Source organism: Cervus elaphus, chromosome 32 (genome assembly GCF_910594005.1).
Source record: "Cervus elaphus chromosome 32, mCerEla1.1, whole genome shotgun sequence".
Taxonomy (NCBI): Eukaryota; Metazoa; Chordata; class Mammalia; order Artiodactyla; family Cervidae; genus Cervus; species Cervus elaphus.
Genome location: NC_057846.1, coordinates 32,935,638 through 32,953,592, shown reverse-complemented (window position 1 = coordinate 32,953,592; position 17,955 = coordinate 32,935,638). Strand labels below are relative to the sequence as shown.

Below are 17,955 nucleotides of genomic sequence, written 5' to 3'. Positions count from 1 at the left end.
CTGTCTTTGGAAACCGCTTTTTCTTTTAATGATGGCCTGGATATTAATGTTAATCAAATCTTAATTATTAATATATAAAGATATTCAGTGCTGATGAAATGAAAAAAGGAAGACACAGGTGGAAAAAGTATTAATACCCAATTCCAAACGGAATCAGTAAAAAGAAAGTTTGGTAATTTAAAAATATTTCTGTTTTAAGTCTGAGCACCTATGGTGAAATTAGGTAGGAATATATTAACAATTAACTTGATTTTAAAAGTTTAATCATTTATATTTATGAAATAAAGTAAATAAAAGTCAAGAATCTTTATTTATAGGCCTGACACAGATGTTATTGGCCCACTGGGGAAATTCGGAATAACCAACCTAGACAGTGAATTCACAGTGACCTAGAAGTTATTTCTTACTTAACCAGTGGCAATAAAAATAAGTATCAAATACAGTGCTATTCTTAAAACTCATATGAACATATCTGATCCCATAAAAGTGGTAGGAGAAGAATTTTATATTTAACTAAGACAAGTTTCTCTCTAGTTTAAAAAAAAGAGAGAGGAAATGATATAAATACATGTCCAGTCATTTTTCACGTTTTAATTTTATATCTTTTAATGTTTAATTAATGCTTAATAGTTAGAGACGAGTTTGTTAACAATAATAAAAATAGCTAGCAAGAAAAAAAAATTAAACTTGATGGAAAAACACATTTCTTCTTATATAAATGTCTTCTGATATTAATTCTGTCAGTCACAGATAAGTAATGCAAGCTAATTCAACTCTTTCCAAAACCTACCTTGTTGAATTGTGATGAACGCAACATAATCAAATCAGTTCAGAAAGACACTTCAGCCACTACTCAAAGCTACAAAAGTATCATGATATCACACTTAAAACATCCCCCTAGAACAGAAAACGAAAGCAGTCTCTACAGCACTTACTGCACTGCATTACAGAATAATTTACCTTGATGTCATTTTACATCCTAACCAAATAATATAATTACCTTATATTTTATAATTTTTAAAAGTACATACTTTTAAAAGGAGCTTGCAGATTTCATATTTTCCTTTAGCTGCTGCTTCATGTAGAGGGGTAAATTTCCATAAGTCCGCCACATTGACGGAAGCTCCATGTCTTACCAAGAGCTCAGCTACTTCGTAGTGTCCGTATGAACAAGCATTATGAAGGGGCACCAAGCCACTAAACCAAAGAAAATTATTTTAAAGACATACAATAAACCTGTGCATTAAAATGATACATATAATAAAATAATTCTCTATGGCATTTGACTATTACTGAAAACTCCCTTAAGAAAAATAATTCTCTGATCTTGAAGATAGAGTCAGTATTCAGTAATGAAAATAATGACATCAACCAAGAACTCCAGTGAGATGTGCAAACTATTCTGTGACGACTCTCAAGTTCTGATTACAAGGCAGCTGGCCTTCTAAAAGGACAAAAAGATGTCCCCATAAAAAAGGAGGGTGCCTCAAAAGATAAGTTTAAGTTGCACTTAGTACATAGCAGACACAAGGTATCAAGTTAGTACCTTTCTGCTTAGAGATCAGGTTTCTTTGTTTTTGTTTTTAATGTTTTGAGACCAAAAATACTAAGTGCTAAAATGGGGCAACAGAAACAAATGTTGGTTCCTCTCTAACGAACTGTAATACTTTGAAAGAGATAGTGATTAATATTAAATATTCATGTCTGACATGATTCTTTTAAAAGAGAAATAAATGCAAAATGGTTAATTGAAATCCAGTGAAAGTGAAAGTGGTGGTGGCTCAGTCAGGTCCGACTCTTTGTCATCCCAAGGACTGTAGTCCTTTTCTGTCCACGGAATTCTCCAGGCAAGAATACTAGAGTGAGTTGCCATTCCCTTCTCCAGGGGATCTTCTCCACCCAGGGGTCAAACCCTGTCTCTTGCACTGCAGGCAGATTCTTTACTGTCTGGGCAACCAAGGAAGCCCAACTGAAGTCTAAGTTGTGCAATTTATTTCTTAGCAATGTAACTGCACAGGAAGGTGCTTATTTATATTTTGAGATGATATGAAATTAACTCAGGATATGGAAGCTCATTTCAGTTAAAACTTCCAGCGTGTTTTTCTAAATGTCTTCCATGGCTGCTTTAAACCCTGTCTAGATAAACTGCAATAGTTTCATAAGCTAATACAAAAGTAGAGAATATCTGAATTAGTAAAAATGAAATTATGTTTCTATTAATATGGATGACTCTGGGATGGATGTCTTCTTTTTGGAGGAGACTATACATTTTTAGTAACAAAAGGAGGGATGAACAATAAACTATATAAACATATTTACATAATACAATAAAATACTATATATAGGCATTAAAAGGATGAAATGAACCATTTAGTACTGATATAGAAAGACATTCAAGATACACTGTTATAAAAAAGGCAAACTGTAAAGCGGACTGTGTGGGACGACATCTTCATTTATGTTGGAAACAAGCCCCACCACAACAGCACACTCACTGGTACATGTGCTTCCAAACTCCAGACAATTACAACAAAATTTTGATGTTGTAATCTCTAGGAAGTGGAATGAGAAGGACTTTTCACTTTCTATACATTTTCATAAAGTTTTAATTTTGGGGGATTCCCAGGTGGCTCAGTGGTAAAAACATATCTGCCTGCGAATGCAGGAGATGTGGGTTTGATCCATGGGCCAGAGAAGATGCTTTGGAGAAGGAAATGGCAACCCACTCCAGTATTTTTGCCTGGGAAATCCCACGGACAGAGGAGCCTGGTGGGCTATGGTCCATGGGGTTGCACAGAGTTGGACATGACTTAGCTACTATACAACAACAAAGTTCTAAGCATTATGCTTTAAGCTTTAAAACAACAACAACAACAACAAACACACATAACTTTTTTAACAAGAGGAAAAAATCTATCATGAAAAAAATTTTTTTCATTTTTTTAAAAAAAAGTATCAAGAAAATGAATTCCACACAGTGACATTCTGACACATACCCTTTGTCTTTGGCATGGACATCGGCACCATGGTGGAGGAGGTACTCCACGACAGACACACGGTTGTAGCCTGCCGCGAAGTGTAAGGGCGTGGAATGCCGGCCCTCTAAATCTCTGCAATTCACATTCTGAGGGCTGCAAAGTTGCTTTATTGACACACACACCCAGAAACACAAAAAGAACATTAGTATTTATTTAAGGATCTTGCACCAAAATACTGCAGGCATCTTGGATAAGTTGTAATTTTCTAATGAATATTTCTTTGATCAGATAATACAAGTGACGTTTTAAAATCAGCAAGATGTTTTGCTTTACAATGTTTACAAATATTCTTGTTTGCACAGCAATTTCACCTTTTTCAACATTTCCTGGCCAAAATCCTAATCAAAAAGAAGAAAACATAATATAGCAGGCATTTCCAAGGCAAACGGTGCCTTCCTTTCATTATTACAAGGCTTTCTTCCGGGTGAGAGCCTGTCTGCTTGTACCAGCACACTCTTAGTCACTCTTTCCTCAAATAAGATTAACCTTGGCTGACTGCAGAACTACCCAAAATTCTTGTCTGCTTTGACGTGGCAACAAGAAGGCTCTGGAAAAATTACATTCATTCTGTCTGGGCCATCCCTTTGGCCCTTTGATACATCAGAGCAGAGCCAAGCAGTCAACAATGTTTTACCTGATCTTCAAGGGGATGTTTGTTTAGGTCTAAAAGTCAAGCTGATTCTGCTCATACTAGTTTTTGGCCTTCTATCTCCTTCAGCTGTGTCCTCCAAATCTCCTCTCCTTCACCTGTTCGTTTTCCTTTTGAACATTATCATCTCAGCACAAGCTCAACTCTGTCTGCTTACAAAGCAGTGGAAGCAAAGTCAGGCTGGAGAGGCTGCATTATTGGTGGTGACAGATGGATGATAATACAAATATCTGAGTAATAATTTATAAAGAATTTCATTTTTTTCCCAGTGAGAGAATTATTTTCTATTTGAGAAGTTAATCATCATCTCCATTTTACAGATAAATAAACCAAGGCTCAGAGAGGTTAAGTGACATCCTATGTCCTAGAGTGGTAAGGGGTAGAATAAAAACTCAAACCCCATTTTCCTGATTTTTAATCTTGCGATCTTTCTGCCATTGCTTACTTATTTAATTATTTAATCATTGCTTACTTATTTAATTATCCCAAATTTAGGGAAGTGACATGAAGAGAGGTAATGAAAAGAAGAAAGGTAAAAAAGGTTAAAAAAAAAAAAAGCAGAGAAAAAGTCACATTTTCTAGGCTACAAGGTCTGATGTCAAGGGTTTTCCAGGTATTTGACAGTCTGGTTGTTGCTCCTGCCACTGTAGTGACCTGCTATAACAAAAACTCAGAACCTGGAAGTTACCTATAGATATACTGACAAGGGGCTGGTAGGGTGAACACAGGACTTTTCAGGTGGTACAGTTTTTTTACACAACAGAAGGAAGTCTGGGCATAAGGGAGAGACTCTATAACCTAAAGAGCCATCATCATTTGGTCAGATTGTATCTCTTCATGACAAGTGAGTCTGTGGCTACATTAATACATAAATTGTAGAATCAAAAAATACGTCCCAACTACAGGATCATAAGGATGATTTCCTAGAGCAAACGTGAGAACCTCTTGGAAAAGGTCAAGAACACTGTTTCAAACTTTATTGTACTATTACCTGGGCTTGCGCTAGCTTGCAAATTTATAAGTGTGGTCCAAAATAACACTTCAATTTTAAAAAGTGGAAAGAAATAAAAAGAGCACTCATATAACCAGAAGTAAAGTGACTAAAAAGTGATTTAATGAAAAGCACATACTAGGAAATTCTTCATAAAGATCTCTCCTTATGAGTCCACTCTGTTCATCCCTTTTATTGTTTGGATTTGAGTTGTTTCACTTACAAGCTTAAAATGAATTGGTAAGCAAAAGTTTCAAAGAGCTACCTAAGACATTAAAGCATTGACATACCTTCACAGTTTCCAAGTCTCCGGCTTTAGATGCTTCTAAGAGTCGATAGTCAACATCAGAAGTGCGTATAGGTGTACTTTCTGCATAAAAGACAAGGGAAGATTACTGCTGGTTTTTAAGGAACCACAGCGTAGCAAAGGAGGGAAAATTATTTGGTAAATGGAAAGAAAGATGTTAACAAAAAGGCTGTCAGAGTTTACAATTAAACTACTACTGTATACTGTTGGTAACTACAGGCTTGTGAGATGAAAGTGCTGGTTTCTAAGAGTGGATCTCAAACCTGGTATTAACAGGGGTTGTTAAATAAACCTTTAAAATACTGCCCAGAACAGAACCCCAATAATTTACTATACATTCTATATAACTGATGTATTCTTTCAGGAGTCATTACAGACAACCTGGAATTGGATTAGTAAATACAGGTACAACTGAAAAGTATGACCAGTATATGGTCTATAGACATATAATTTTTTTGCAGAAATATTAGTTTAAAAAGTTATATTGTCTTCTAAATAAAAAAAAAATTCTCATTTAAGAAAACCTTTGTAAGGGCAAGACTTTACCACCAAATTCTATTATTTGTCTTATCCTTCCTGATCAATAAAAAATATGAAGACTTAAACTAAAAAGTTCTGGCACATACTAAATTAGGCATTTAACGACCCATATAATGTTTTATCTTACTAATCAATTTTTAAGAAGAATTATCAAAATAATTAAAAAAATTTTCATTTGTGATTCAGTATTTAATTTTATCTTTTACTAGCAGCCATATATTCTAACTGTATTCATTTAGAAGACATTTTAAAAGCACTGCTGGAGCAATCTGCTTAATTTATTCAATCCTTTCCTCCTCATTTTATCAATTACCTCTAAAAACTACATATAATATTATGAGAAATTCTGATGTAATAGCTATATGTTTGCCTGATTTATAGTTCCAACTTGCAGAAACTAACCTAAAATTCACTATTAAATGGTTCTTAGTACAAGTAGAAGAGAAAAATTTGGAATGTTTGAAGTTTAAGAATTACAAAAAGGAGAATGTTGATGGGCAGGGCCACAGGCTAAACTGTAAGCAAAGAAAGGCAGGAAAAATTTTCAGGCCAAGAAAACATTCCAAAGAGCCTCTTAAAACAAGGGGCACAAAGTCTGCGTATCAGTGGACAGACCTGGAAGAGGAAGAACAGAAAGCAAGGTCTGTCTGTGTGAACTTACCACTCAGAATCTGCTGCACGGCCTCGTTCCCCATCTGCGCTGCGGTGAAGCCTTGTAACGAGATGATAGAGGGATCAGAGCCGTAACTCAGCAGCAGGCGGCATGTCTGCAGGTGACCGGCAAGGGCAGCTCTATGCAGAGCGGTCTGACCAAGGGTGTCCAGTGCATTCATCTGAAAAATCATTGAAGGGGGCACATGGGACTGAGCAGCTGTTTTGTTCCCCTTTATACCCTAGTAAATAAATTCTTGAGAAAAATCAATTGTCAACTTTTATGAAAATACAATAGACTATTCATAAACTATTCACGAGCTCTTGCGTACTGATTCTAAAGAAATACCATCTTCTTAGCTGCCCTTCTCTGACCATCTTATTGAAAATTACGATATACCCATCTCTTCCCTGAATGACTGTCTTCCTGTCCATCCTCCATTCCTTGCCACTCTCCTTGACAACTCGAGGTCTCTGTCAGGTCCCCAAGGGCTGGGACTCTTGTCTGAGGTTTGCTGCCTGCCACAGCAGAGATGCACATTTTGGATGAATGGGTTCTACCAAACTTGTTCTCAGAATGTAAAGACAACAGAGTAAGTAAGCAACGATAAAGTAATTAATTTCTTTTCTAATTTTAGCAAATGATTATAATAGAATGACCTAACTGCATTACAGACACATTTAACCAAAAACTTGATTTGAAAATTCAGAAGTTCCATTTTTAAAACTTTGAAAAATCATAATGAAAGAATGTTTACTTTTAAGACTGTTAAGACATGTTAAACTTTGGGATCATGTTTATAATTTGATCAAAACTAACTAGTCATAACCTGTTTTCTGGAATGCCCCAGTAAAGACTACTCTAGTCAGACCAAAGTCCACATTCATTGTACACAATGCTTCTCTCAGAGAAGCCCTTCGTTCTGCCTTTCTGGATTACGAGATCCATGGCAAGTCTCACCTTTTCTAAGAAGTCTTCCTTGATTACTTTAAACCTTGATGATTACTTCCTTTCTGAACACCTATGTCAATTCAGCACTATTTTAGAAATTAGAACACTGGGATAATGTTTGTTTACCAAGTAAAATTAAGGTTACTGAAATATGGACTGTATTGCATAGGTTTTCTGTGTCTAGAAAGCTCCTATTAATGGTACATGGTAAGTTCTCAAATACATACTGGCTGGTTATTCAAAACACTTGTGTACCCCCACCAAACACAAGAATAACAGAGGATTTAAGACAATTGGTCTTCCTGTCTCCAGTCTTTCATTGTTGTAAGTAAGGCCGTGACCCTTCAGGCAAGGGTTCAAATAAATTCTTAACAGTGTTTCACAAAATTCACCATGAAATACTGACAAATTTAATTATATGATATTTGCCAGTAGAAAAATGACTATTTATACATAAAAGCACAGTCATTATTAGCATGTATTGATGGAAAACACAAGTGGTCAAACTGAACTCGAATTTTTCTATTAATATTTCTATTACGTTCTCATCACAGGAGAAAAACTTAAAACTGAGAACATTCTAATCATTAACATTTTCCTGGAATTTGCATAAAACACCAATTTAATTACAGTGATGGAAATCCTCAATCCAGTTCATCAAATCATGGGAAGATGGTTTGAGAACTACTAGTCTAAAATACAGATCTTACCAAGTTACTCCTCAGCTGAAACTTAGGGACTCTTTAATGCCTTCACAAAAACTTGAATCCCTCCACACATCATTAAAGACCATCTGTCATTTACCATCACCTCCCCTTCTACGATATTTTTTCATCACAATCTGATAGGCTTGCTATGCTCCACTGTCATTAGGTTACACTGAAGCCCTATTTTCTGGAGGTGTTAGTTTCTAAAGTCGTTGCAAAAGGTAAAATTTGCCTTTGGTCAAGATTATCCTTGAAGATATCTTAATGCAGTGGTAGAGACAGATATAGTTTCTCAGTAAATCCAACATCAGCCAGTTTCACTTCCAGTGTCTGAGCAAATCAACTAAACACCAGATGAAGTACAGAGAGTATTTTTAAACATTAACAACACACTGTGTGTAAGAAGTGGTTATCTCTATAAATATGCGTGGTGGAACTGGGCGCAACACAGAAAACCGCAGATTCGCTTCTTGCATTTCTTACTCTGGGGCATGCACTCATGGAGTGAAATACGGAGCAACACTCACCACTTACTAGTATAAGGAAGGGATGCAACTACATTTACTAAGCACGTACCAATATTAGACTCTCTGCCTGATACTATATGTTTTAATATATTGTAAGCTATTTAAAAGCAGAGACTATGCTTTTAAGATTTTCCTAAAGAGAATGATTGAGTACTGCAAGATATGTAGCCGGAAATGTATAGGACATAAAATTATGACTAAAAAGTGCCCCAAACTGTTTTGGAAACCAGTAAGTAGACGATAAGGAAATGGTAAGGGGACTCTCTCCAAATTCTAGTCAGTGTGAACAGCCTAGTCTCAACAGCTAACTGTGAAGTTGAGTTCACCTCTTGTCTAAGCTTAAGCTATCTTTGTCCACATCACTCACGTGGTAATTCATCATGAATTATTCTGTGATATTTCTGTACTTAGGAATGTGAACTCATACAATTTTACATTAACTATGAACATGTGATGATGTCCCAATCTGATTTCAAATAATCTGAGAGTTGAAAATGGTCTCTTTTAGCTATTTTTTTTTTTTCCTGTTCAAATCAGGGCACTTTGAAATTAAAAGCAAAGAATAGTAAAAATAAAATGCACAACAGAGGGACAAAGATAGGAATCTGAAACAGGTCTGTGTCCTGACAGACAGAAACTACAACCTAGGGAACAGGTGGCAGGCATACTGTAAACTTTTTAGCTTGAAGTTAAGAAACACTAGGCTTCCCTGTTGGCTCTGATAGAAAAGAATCTGCCTGCAATGCAGGAGGCTCGGGTTCAATCTCCGGGTTGGGAAGAGACCCTGGAGAAGGGAATGGCAACCCGCTTCAGCATTCTTGCCTGGAGAATTCTGTGGAAGAAGAGTCTGGCAGGCTACAGTTCACGGGGTTGCAAAGAGTTGGACACAACAGAGCAACTAACACTCCCACTTTTTTTTTTTAAAGAAACATTAACTCTGTACCATCCTTTTTTTTAATAAAAGTCTTAAATTAATTTTGTTGAATATTGATAAAGGATTATGCCAACTGTCATAGATACATCTTGAGTCTACATTTCTGTAATTGGTTTTCTAAGAGAAAGTAGTTCCCTAGGAAGTTTATCTTCTTGAAGCAGGATTTGCTCGTGCCATCTGCCTATTCAAAAATTTCCAATGGCTCTCCAAGTATTGTAAGAACAAATTCAAAACTCTCCAATTGAGACTACTAAGACCTTGCTCCAATATGTCTTTTCAGATTTTCCTTAATTCCCCTTGAACTACCTACCTATTATTCTATCTACTGAACTAACTAATCATAACTTGTGACTAACAAACTCCTTTGCTTTCCTGATTGAGTCATTATTTAAAATGTATTCTGAGCAAATGCCAACTACATTTACTACTATTTCTATAGATCTAATTCCTGGACATTCCTAGTGAAAATTCTGTTTTATTCATGAAATTTCCCCATTCTCTCCCCAGTCTGCCACCACTAACAGAAGTAATTGGTCTCTCCTCTGAATAACAATCTATCTGTCCTTTCCAATCTGATAATAGATATTCAAGTAGACTGTATTAGTTGAGACTATTTTTAGATTTTAAGTGCCTTAAGACAAGAAGCTTTATCAAATTCAGACTTCCTATATACCTCATAGTAATAAGTGCAATGCCTTGTATACTGGGGGTTTGAAAATGGTTGGTAAATGGATGGCTCAAAAGAATGACAAATTAGTAAATTCTGATGATAAAGAATACAGTTTTCGATATACTGTTCTGTATAATGAACACAGACTACTGAAACATTCTCTAACCAAAAGCCATGTATTCTTCTTTCCCCAGAAATCTGGAGGAAAAAAAAGTTAAATGCCTGTGTTGACAGAATTGTTCAATACTGAAAATAACTGACTCACTTTATCATGCAGTAAAAGTATAATTTAAGTTTTTACAGATTATTACAGGCCACTGTTATCCATGGTAGGATGTACACAGGTCAAAGCATCTCCTATGAGGAATGAAGTAAACAAAATGACTACCAATTTAATTCTTAGTGAGAGTTCTGCTACGGTGATCAATATTTTACTCTCAGAGGTTTTTAATCCTTTAATGTGTTATGAATCCATCACAAAGTATAGAATTTTTCTAGGAAGTTAAATTTTAATATAATCTGAGGAACATGAAACTAGATTAATGTTTACTAGCTACACTTGAGTATTATCATTTGTAAACCTCAACATCCACATGGAATTTTAAAAGAAGCAATCAGGTTTTCTGAAAAGAGATATATTCTAATGGTACATATTTCCTTTGCTTTCTTAAAGGGGTACTCACACTGCCCACATGCCCAACTGTCAGAGAAATAAGCTGCAGAGCATAGCTGATCAGACTCGAGGTGCCAATGCCATGGCTGTGCTAAACAAACTGAAGTCTTGTTTACGCTCCCTTTCTCACCTCTCAGACATGGGAGAGATGGCAGCTGCAGGTGGTATATTTCTAAGCCAAACGCGTATAAAGGGCGGGCTGTGAAGATCATATTCAGGCCACAGAGAAGCACAACAGAAAAATACAGTCCATAAAAAGAAGAATGAAGCAGATGAACAAAGACTGGCAGAGAAAAGAAACTCATGCAATCTCAGAAAGAGAGGGACATATACAGAGAGAACAGCAGCTAAGGAAACTAACAGTTATTTACAAATTCATTGTTCTGTCTTTTGTGAATTTTAGCTATAACTCCTGCAGATCATTTCTTTGGGATTAACTCTGTGGTTATCTCACAGAAGTAATAAGCCAGATTTCTACTTCTGCCTAATCTATATTCAGTAGATCTAACTGAATGGTAACCAAAATGTCTTTGAGACACTGGCCCCTTGGGACTTTATTCTGATATGATCAAACCTCAGATATTATTTGAACTATAAAAGCTGCTTGGGATGTACATTTTTAAAAGCACTTAAAAAAAAAATAAAAGCACTTTTAACACTTTTGCGCTGACAGAATCTGCTTATCAACCCACCTCTGAAAGAGAATTAATAAAATCCTTATAATAAGCTAACATATTTCTCTAAAGAGAGCAAAGATTCTTGATCACTCTCAATGTGAGAAATAAGCCCACTAAACACTAATTACTATTGACACAATTTCTTTTTACATATAGTATAAATAAATCTGTCAAATTGAGACATGAACATCAAAAAAATTTCATGTTCCACACATTTAACAGATGCTCACTAATGACAAAACAGTAGTGCTTTCAAGTATGAAAAAAAGAACTGAATTAAACCTTTTGTTTCTAGGTACGAACAATACCATATGCAACTGGGGCTCAGGTTCTACTTAATAATGATAGCAGACAAAGCAGTAGCAATAGAAGGCAGAATGTCAGAACAGATTAACAATAATAAAGAAAGATAAAATCTTTATGTCTGTCTTATTTTAGGGTTCACAGTAATCTTGTAAAGCAGGGAGTAGGTAGACATAATATTTTTTTAAGATACATAAGTTTACTCCTATAAAAGAGGACTTCTCAAATAAGTTGGTTAATAACCCCCTTTTCTTATAACCATCATTTCCTTACTAGTCCTTCGTTTTCTGTCCTTTTGCTGAATACTGCCTGCTTGCCTTTCTGGACCCATAATATCATCCTTGAGCCTGCCTTTGTGTCCTGGGAAAATCACTTGTATAGATGACAGCAATGGCTTTTTTGTCTTTAACTTTTTGTTGTATTTGGCCAGGGGGTGGTCATGAGGAGGGGACTGGTGGGAAGGAGCAGAATGAGGAATATGGATGAGATCTACCCTTTATCAAAGGCTCAGATGCTGTCAGGTGGTATTCTCTAGCTACCTCCCCCTTTCTGTGCCCCTTCAGGCCCAGGGATGATGATAGCTCCCACATGCCGCTGGTACTACCTCATTCCTGTGGATTTCCTAAACCCTGCCCACACCTTTGAATATAATTTATTAAATATTCCCCAGATTACCCACTTTGAGTGTAAAACCCTAACTAATACAATTTTCTACCTCTATATCTTTGGAATACCTCCTTTAAAAGCTGTGTGTGTGTGTGTGTGCATGCTTAGTCCTGTCCAACTCTTTGTGATCCCATGTACTGTAGCTCACCAGGCTCCTCTGTCCATGCAATTTTTTTAGATGAGAATACAACAGTGGGTTGCCATTTCCTTTTTTAGGGATCTTCCCGAGCAGGGATCAAACCTGCATCTTTTTTGTCTCCTGCAGTGGCAGGCGGATTCTTTACCACTATGCCACCTGGGAAACCCCCTCTTCCCACTATTGTTCCACAAAGATGAGCAATCGTCAAAGGTTCTTTCCCCTGACTCTCAGTTCATCTCTCCACATTCTCTACCCGAAACCTTCCTCATTCCCACAGTGTGTGATCATTATGTCAAGGGCTTCCCAATACATATTTCTAATCCTGAACTCTCTATCATACTCCAGTGCTATGTTTCCAACTACTAGTTTTATTTAATGTCCTTCTATTCCTCCTATCATATTAACTCCAAGTACAAAAATCACTGCCAACACATAGTTTTCTTGCTTCCTTAATTGTACCACCATTTTCTAAGTCTATTCAAGCACCCAATTCACTTCCAAGTAATACAGCTTAGTATTTTACAAATGGCTTTTGTCATTCTCTTCCTTCTTCACTACTGATGCCACTAAACTGATTCAGGATTAGCTTCAAGTTTGGTAATTGCATTAACTTCCAAACTGGTATTTCTCACAGTATCCAGCACACTATCGTTATCATTTTACATTTCAATGGTGAACTAGCGGATCAAAACAAATTAGAAAGTGATTATACACATATATCTTATATAAAATTTAGATAGAAGGGAAATACATATATAAGTTTAGAAAGACAAATATGGAAAAAATTACAACACTCATACTTACTACTAATTAAAGAAAGTATGGTTTGTTTGCAAAATATATAAAAGCTCATTTAATTTTTACCAAAACAAAATAACAATAGTCACCCTTGTAGGGGAGGTATTAATACCCATATATCACTAATGACTCAACAGAGGTTCAGGAAAATTAAGTCCAAGGTCATAATACTATAAAGCGGAAGATTCCAAATGGAAAAGTATACCTGCTTATGTTATGTATACAATATGCTTAATTTAACATGCACAATGAACCTAAACGTTGAATTACCAAGCTTCACTCAAAAAAATGTTTTGGCTTATATTACCAAGTTCTATTTAAGTAACAAATTAATGGCATTATATCTCCCTACCAAATCCTCTGCCGTTTCTGATTTACTAGTCTTAGCTTAAGAACTGGGTTCATGGTGAGGAGGTGAAGACAGCAGAAGGGTAGAAGCAGCATAAGAGAGCTGAATCGTAATTCAAGGGTAGGGCAGCTTGTTGGGAAGGTGCTTTTAGATCAAATGGAAACAATGAGTTGTTCAAAAATCAAATTGAAACTACAAGTTCCCCAAAGAACACCAGGCATGCAAACATTAGGGCCCATCAGTAGCTAAACTGTGTTTTTACAGTGAGCTTTTACTAATGCTAGTCACCAGATAAACCAACCTTAAGGGACAGCAGTCTGCCTTGGAATCAGGGAATGAATGAATGGGAGGGTGGAAATTGGTGTCTGTGCGTTCATAACCCTGCTTAATTTTTTTTCCATTTAAGGTGCTCAGTAGCAGGAGTTCTCAATTTTGTTGAACTGCAGTGGGAGGACTAGGGAAGATATACTAGTCTAAAAGTCATTCTACAACACTGGCAGGGCATTTAAAATTATACACATGCCTGACTGATGAATTGCGACATTATTGATGAGAATGTACTGTGAACATGAAGGGCAGAAAAAGATTTAGAGCCACAGACCTAGAGTAATGCTGACTAGGATAGGTTATATAAAATAATGTTATTTCTCACTGAATCTTCATGAAATAAAATGACTCATGGGAGACAACAAATAGATACTTTCCCAAAATGAAGGGCATTATTCATGGTTGTTCAAGACCATTATAAATGCCATAAGATATTTTTAAAAATAGGTCAATGATAAACATACAATGCTCTTAACAGTAGCAGAAAGCCCACTTAGCTTATTATTTTCTGCTTGATAGAGCAATAAGACATTATTTATGTAACAACACAGTGGCTGTACCCTCAAAATAGGTAATAAATTTGTAGAACTCTGCTCCTTTCATTCCAGTTCATCCTGCCTCTTCAATTAAAAACATCAACAGTCCTTTTAAAGCAAGGATATACTAATTTTTGGATCATGCACTTCAGGAGTAAAAATGTGTTTTGAGAACCCTCTCAATATTCATTTATGTTCATCTGTAAATTATAACCAAGCACTGCTAAACTAATGCATAATGAATATTATAAAACTTATGTAAAAGGAGAAATTACAAAGGATGGGAAGCAGATGAAACAATAAAATATTAAAAAATTTTTAAATTATCAGTCATACAAAATGTCATTTGGCTCAATTAAAAGACTTTTAAAAAATCACATCTTACTGTGATGTAGATTTGAGGGTGTGATTCTAGATTCATTTTCAATAATTGGCCCTACAGCTAGATTTCCCATAGATATGTGGTGCAACTGGAAAAAGAACATTGTTAGCAAAGTCTTCTAAATCACAATGCTTATTTTTAATGTAATTTACTAATTATGCTAAGGCTTTAATTGAATTCTGCTAGTAAAATTGCATCTTCCTTGATTCTTGCAAACTTATCATAAGGTACTGCATTAAAATGTCATTAATAGGTTCAAAAACTACCTAACAAATTGAAAAAAAACTTTAAAATGCCCTTTTCATTTGTTAAAAGCAGTTACTTTCTCATTCATTTCTCTAAAATATGTAACTTTGATCTTTAAGGTTCTGATTATGTTTCTTTTTAAAAATATGTACCTACATACAAGTAATAATCATTTGTCACCATAGAAATATAAGCAAATTTTGAACTCACTCACTTTCATTAAAAAAAAAAAAAGGTACAACAACTAAGTATGTCAATTCCTGAAAATCCTCATTTATGAAATAGCCAGATAAACCTTTTTATAAGATTATCATGGTTGTTTCCTCTGATTTTCAACAATGGTATTTATCAAGATGCTACCGTTTAGAATAATACCCATAAATCTACTCGTGTAAAGTGCAACATGTCACATCGTGCTGGATGTGAGATGAGTGAGTGTATCACTCAGTCCCCCCACCACACACACACACACACACACACACACACAGATTGATGGCAGTATCAATCTGCGTATGAAATAGTAGTAGATCTTAATTTCTCTGTTCTTAATAAATTACTAGTTATTAATAAATTACTCTTTCAATAAATAAAAATTCTAGTATATCCCCCCCTCTACCCAGAGGCTCCCTCTTGTATGTGCCATAGAGTGTCTGTATCCTACTTTGGGGACTCCTGCTTTAAAATATACACTCTTGCTTTCTTTCCTCAGCTGCTGCTAAGGTGCTCGGTTCTTCCGAGGAAGCTAAGGCCATTTTGGGGTGAGGCCCTCACTTCATCCGGCAACTAGCACCGTGCCGAGCAGCCCCACTGAGCACCCACCGCACCATGGCCTCCGTCTCGGAGCTCGCTTGCATCTACTCTGCCTTCATTCTGCATGACGATGAGGTGATGGTCACGGTTGATAAGATCAATGCCCTCATTAAAGCAGCCGGTGTAAATGTTGAGCCTTTCTGGCCAGGTTTGTTTGCAAAGGCTTTGGCCAATGTAAACATCAGGAGCCTCATCTGCAATGTGGGGGCTGGCGGACCTGCTTTGGCAGCTGGACCAGCAGGAGGTTCTGCCTCATCCACCACTGCTGCCCCAGCTGAGGAGAGGAAAGTAGAAGCAAAGAGAAGAATCTGGAGAGTATGATGACATGGGCTTTGGTCTTTTTGACTAAACCTCTTTAGTAACACATTCAATAAAAAGCTGAGCTGTTAAAAAAAAAAAAACCACTGTTGAGGATTTAAAAATTTTCATGTTCAAGTACCACTGAAAAACAACCAGCTTGCTTCCTTCAAGCAAAATTTCCTAAAGCAGTTCATGGGAGTTATGGAGTTGCAGATAATGTCACTCAGACAATGCCAATAAAAATGGTTATTAAAATTTTATTTCTTTATATTGAGGTTATGTGCAAAAATGATTATCATTACTGGTTTGAAGGAAAAAAATATTCTTTAAAGTAAGTAGCAATATTTTGCCCATCATTTACATAAATTATTTTCTGATAAGCCATCACTGATGTTGACTACCAAAATATATCAATTCCAGTATTAAGGTAGAACAATGTATAGTTGAAATGCATTTCAAATGATAAGACCCTAACCACACTTTTGCTTTAGAGAAGAATGACAGTAAAGTACAACATAAAACACCAGTAATTATCTCTATTAGCAACCAGATTTGAATCAGCTTTAAAGGAGAATCAATGGATTCAGATACATGTTAACAGTCATCTTTATAAGGTTAGTTTCTTCAGGAGAATCAGAGAGGAGAGGAATAATCTTTAAGTGCAGCTGGCTGCTCAGCGCCAGGACTGGCACGTTATCTCGGGTGTGTGCCTTTTACCTTTGCTCCGTGTTTATGGAGAACCTCCATGACATCATTGTGGGCTCTCTCTGCTGCAACATGCAGGGGAGTCATGAAACTGTGGAGAGGAGAAAAGGAAAAGGTCATCTCTTAACTTGAATTGCATTCTTGCTTTAACTACAGAGCAACGCCTTCTGCGACTGCACTTACTCTTTATTTTTCTCATTAACATTTGCTCCTTTTCGAAGTAACAATTCTGTCACTTGTTTGCGTTTGGGATGCAGCGAGGCCACAGCGCAGTGCTGTAAAATAAAGAAAAACCAGTGAATAAAATAAACTTCTGTGTAAAAGCAGATTTCTGAACTGAATAGCACCTGCTGACTATTTAAAACACTACTGTCTCAAAACATACATTTTCACATTATGGAGACGGCTGAAACTCCTCCTAAATACACGGGGAATGTGAAACATAAGCCTTTCAACCAAGGTGAAACTATGCTCTTAGTTGAGCATTCAGAGAGACTTCATTCCTTTCCCTCTAGCCAATAAGCAATTATCCAGTATATGTTTACTTGAGGTATCAGAATACAGCCTCTCCGAAGCTATAAAAATCCATAACTGAATTACTCAGTCCTTCAGTAGGCTGTCAGCCACAAAAGTCAGTTATTTCTCAAGCTCTTCCCCAGAGGTACTCCTATTGGAGAATAAGAGGTATTGTTTTGGAGAGGTACACTATTGGAGAATAAGTCCATATGCCCAGGGACAGGTAAGAAGGTAACAGACTTGAAGGAGCTTAGAGGGAGAAGTATTCTTGGAAATTTTATGTTTTATCCTCTATTCAAACAACCTTTGTGTTCAACTTCACTTCATATTTGTATTAAAATTTAAAAATTAAAAACTATGTACTAATGAATAAAATGAACACTCTAAAAAGCAGGTCAGGTTTATTCCGTGGCTTTGAGTGTGTCCTGGCATAATACTGTGTGGCCTGAATGTATCTAAACCCCTGCATGGGAGCCATATTCTAAGCATGCATACAGTTGGCCTATTTTGGTTTGGTAACTCTTACAATGTTATTTTCAGCAGGTATTGCCTATAGTTTGAT

General features: G+C 36.2%; 2 protein-coding genes across 2 annotated transcripts in view; one reads left to right on the top strand and one right to left on the bottom strand.

Moving 5' to 3' along the window:
• The window catches only part of TNKS (tankyrase), a 155,972-nt gene that overhangs the window by 31,104 nt on the left and 106,913 nt on the right, over positions 1-17,955 (bottom strand). The window contains exons 10-15 of the mRNA XM_043893900.1: positions 17,061-17,152; positions 16,890-16,968; positions 6,187-6,358; positions 4,969-5,048; positions 2,997-3,142; positions 1,032-1,197 (exon numbers count right to left, since the gene is read on the bottom strand). Coding sequence (XP_043749835.1) covers positions 1,032-1,197; positions 2,997-3,142; positions 4,969-5,048; positions 6,187-6,358; positions 16,890-16,968; positions 17,061-17,152 — 735 coding nt within the window. The remainder of the gene's footprint in view (positions 1-1,031; positions 1,198-2,996; positions 3,143-4,968; positions 5,049-6,186; positions 6,359-16,889; positions 16,969-17,060; positions 17,153-17,955) is intronic.
• Positions 15,786-16,273, top strand: LOC122688076 (60S acidic ribosomal protein P1-like). The gene has a single exon (XM_043893901.1). The coding sequence runs from the start codon at positions 15,888-15,890 to the stop codon at positions 16,191-16,193; it is 306 nt and encodes a 101-aa protein (XP_043749836.1). The 5' UTR covers positions 15,786-15,887; the 3' UTR covers positions 16,194-16,273.

What these genes read in the sequence shown, in the direction of transcription:
- LOC122688076 (XM_043893901.1), top strand. Translation starts at nt 15,888, where the DNA reads ATGGCCTCCGTCTCGGAGCTCGCTTGCATCTACTCTGCCTTCATTCTG.